Here is a 3,922-nt window from a genome sequence, read left to right as displayed (position 1 = left end):
TGACGTCGTTGCAAGAGTAGTCGGTTCAACGCAGCACTCAACGATGCCTCCAGATTTCCCCGACTGTTGTCCTTTGATGCAGGTGGCGCTGGAGCTGCCTCCGTGTCAACCTGGAAAAAGGAGTGCAGGCCACTTTGAGCTAAGTGACGCCCCAAAAACGACGTTTAATGGCCGCTCATATTGCAGTCGTCAAAAATCAAGTCAAAGCAGTAGTCACTAGCCTTGGCAATAGCAGCAATGCACCGACCTTCTGTGGAACATGGGCTGTTACTAAAATTGTCTAAACCTCAACTTCCAGCAATAGCTTTGAATACTACACCAAGACTTTCTGTCTTCTTCCGAACAAAGTCTCAACAAAAAGCCACATGAAACTTATCCACAAAGTGTTCCAGCTTACTCTAACCAACTTCACGCTTGAGAAGTCTTCGTTTAAAACCCCCGAATGTGAATCACGTATTTCTTATTGTAATTACTGTAGCAGTCCAACTGGAAACAGTAAAGAATAGTGTTTGCCGTGATGACAACGTGTGGTCGGCTAGAATGTGTAAACTAGACGAGCTAATGACTAAGTCCTGCTCCTGGCACATGAAAGGGAGTCGGACAATTGGGGCATTCACCCTGTACGCTGAACTTCTACGTCTACCACCCACCCACCCACTTACCCACCAAACATGCAGTCACACAACTTACAGTCAGCTAGCTAGTCACACAACTTACAATCACGAAAGGTTGCCGCGTCCCAGATAATGCTTTGAAACCATGCCGTCACAATTACATCGTCATCCCTTGTCCCACCTGCAGTCCACTACACTGCTGCCTTGGTTGCTAGACGGCATACAGTGACTCAAGGACATCAAGCAATTGCCGTTCAACCAAACATTCCCCGACAACGTTGTCTACCACTTTGTGCAGTACCTTCGAACTGTGGCCTTACACCGCATCTGAAATATTCTTTAAACCACAGATTTCGCTAATGCTGTGTCTAGGATTGTGCCACCCGCTGATCCAGTCCGCGATCATTATGCGAATTTAATAATTTATTTAGACATCCCTTAAACAACCATTTTGCAGCATCCGTCGCACGGTATATTTCTTCCTGTAGCAAACAAATTCGTCAAAGCCAGTGTCCGACTGTACCTCAAAATGGCTATATTTATGCATTAAATGACGAGAATACCAGGTGGAGTTTCTGCAGACAACCAAGAGGAGAAAATTCCAGTTGCATGTGTTTACATTTAAACACATTTGTATAGTAGATTTGCTTCACCTTGACTCAACTCGATGGCGAGTTCGCGAATCACTACCATTGTAAACATAAAGGGACCTTCTTGTAACAAATGAATTGTTCCTTCACAGCAAACCCTCCATCGATTAAAGGTAATTTACCGCTGCCCCACAGCGGCTAAAACCAAGCAGTCTTAAGTCCTTGTCATTGGCGATTGTAAACCCGAGGAGCAGGAGTTGAAAGAAACCCATTACACCATTAGGACTTTTACTACTTTAAGTAGCACACCAGATTAGGCCAAATAACTCACATTTTTGAGTTTGTCCCTATTGAAAGACCTTATTTCGTCCAAGAAGGACGAAGGAGCGGAGGTGGTAGGTTTCGGAGCACCGCTGCCACCGCCGCCAGAGGATACGATTATCTGTGTAGGAGGGGGAGGAGGAGGCGGGGGAGGAGGAGGCGGAGGAGGAGGAGGCGGGGGAGCAATGCCTTTAACTTCGCCTCTACTACTAAGAATTGATGATGGCGGCGGCGGTGGTGGTGGTGGTGGTGGAGGAACGTTGGGATATGAGGGAATCTCAGTGGGAGGAGGCGGAGGAGCGAATTTCGGTTTCGGCGGTAAAGCACGCGGCTTTGGCACCGGTTGAGTGGCCGGAGTGGCATTATGATCGAAATACGTCGTCGGTGGTAACGGCGTAGGACACCCTGGCTTATGCTCCTTCATTATCTCTGTGAACTGAAGTAAAGGGATGGTATATCCGTTATCTGATCTGACTAGACTTCAGTAATTTCTCAATGAAGATATGATCAGCTTATGGAATAAGACATTATCAAATCAGATGCAGAATAAAGGAATTTCCCCAAGCCACTTCATCTAAGTAGACCTAAAATAACCATTTGTTAAAAAATGTAGAAACCGACTTTTAGGCAAATAATATTTCGCCTATATGCAGCAAAAATTTGATGAGATATACACCGCGTCCAAAATTGTTCCTACGGAACTCACTCGTGCAGAAGGAGCATTTTATCCACTCAGGGACCATAAGAGCACAATGAAAAATTAAAAAATCGAAAAGCATGGTGAAATTTCTTTCCAGTTCTGTAATGAGTAGAGGAAAACAAAAAACGGGAGCTCCTCTAAACATTACGTTAATGGGAAGTTATCATTAAGACAGAATTCGACAGCGTAAAATGCTTTTAGTCGTGTTTTTTAACGCATGGATCATTAGTCAAACATTATCCTCAGACCAAGGACATCCTTTATTCAATTTATTGTTTTCTCTGCCACGAAACCGTTTTAAGCATACCATTTGATGGAAGTGGTTACCATAAAGCGCTTAACAAGCATATACCACATACTTGTGATACCAAATTCAGATAAGTAAATCGAGATCTTGCATTGGCGACGGTGGTAGCCAATGTAGTAAGTTAAAGAAAGACAGTTCACTTTAGAACTTGACACTACCATTTTGAAGCAGCACGCTCCCGAATGAACAATTGCTTTAAGTGGAATTATACTTGCTAACTACCAGGAAAGCATTTAGTAAATACAAATTGAAACGCACACGTGCTCCGTAAAGACCACCTTAGTAATTCTACTTTTGCCAAGGTGATGTCTAATGCGTAGACTCAAGCGATTCCCAACTTCGAAGCAGAGCACGTGACAGATATGAAGTAAGGAACGCAATAATAATGACAAGGGTATGAATTAAAGACGATTTTGAGATTTGAAAACTGAACATAACAGCTACAGTTGTCACGAAAGTTTCCAGGCAATGTTCTCGGAGAAGAAGAGATTCCAAACAAATGCGGAAGGAAACGTAGGGGAAGTATAGCGCCACTAGCTTATTAAAGAGTATGTAAGTGAATCAAAAAGAGGTGGTAAAATATTCCACATTAAGGTGAAAAAGCCCACGCTCATTGCTTCACTGCTAAACGCATAAATAGCTTTCCGATAGACAAAGTGTTATGAACTTGAAATTTGTTAAGATGAGGTGCTCACCTTCTCTACACCAACATTCTCCTTGATGAAGTTCAACGCAAACTCCTTATCAGCATCCGTTTTCACCTGCTCTTTGAGCCCACTTAAATCTAGGAAGGCTCGAAAGAGGTCATCATCCAAACCGACAGCATCGAATTGTTGTGACGCCTTGTTGAAGCCCAGATGTTGAACATGTTGAAAACCGAAGGGGGTGCTGATGAGATCCGACTTTTTATTTTTCGTCTATGAAGAAAGGAAAAAAGGTAGGTAAACAACAGTTGCAGAAATGACATTTGGACTACCTGACTCCGGTGAAACATGGCGGCTTATGTGAGTGAGAAAATGTGGTGGATTGCAAATCTCGATCCAACAAAAATAGACGCTTCATTGGCTTTGAACCGTGCACACACGCGCGCACACACACACGTACGCAGAACTACAAATGCACGCGTCTACAACGTCAGAATTAAGTCTCTGTGTGGTCAGAAAAACGAGTTAAGTTAGCAGCGAGAACTCGATTTTTCGACTGCATAAGAGACATTCAACACGAGAGCTGCAATGGGGGAAGGTGCAAACACTTGGGATGCTATTGAAAGGTTCAAGAAGAAAATCATGGGAGACAGAAGTGATGAGGCAGAAATCCAACTCACCAGTTCAACAATGATGAAGAGATATGAAGCGAAAGCCATGCACGTAAACATTATCAGGTATATTGC

The 3,922-nt window shown here is 43.5% G+C and overlaps 1 protein-coding gene across 1 annotated transcript in view; it reads left to right on the top strand. All coding sequences in view use genetic code 11, as the record gives it.

Moving 5' to 3' along the window:
- Positions 1-1,872, top strand: part of EGR_06151 (hypothetical protein) — a gene marked incomplete at both ends in the record, with an annotated part of 11,113 nt that extends 9,241 nt beyond the window's left edge. Inside the window, one exon of the mRNA XM_024495400.1 lies at positions 1,545-1,872. Within this exon, the coding sequence (XP_024350231.1) occupies positions 1,545-1,872 (328 nt within the window). The remainder of the gene's footprint in view (positions 1-1,544) is intronic.
- Positions 1,873-3,922: the final 2,050 nt, after the last annotated feature.

This window comes from Echinococcus granulosus (genome assembly GCF_000524195.1).
Source record: "Echinococcus granulosus chromosome Unknown EG_S00051, whole genome shotgun sequence".
Taxonomy (NCBI): Eukaryota; Metazoa; Platyhelminthes; class Cestoda; order Cyclophyllidea; family Taeniidae; genus Echinococcus; species Echinococcus granulosus.
This window is presented reverse-complemented; position numbering and strand designations above follow the sequence as displayed.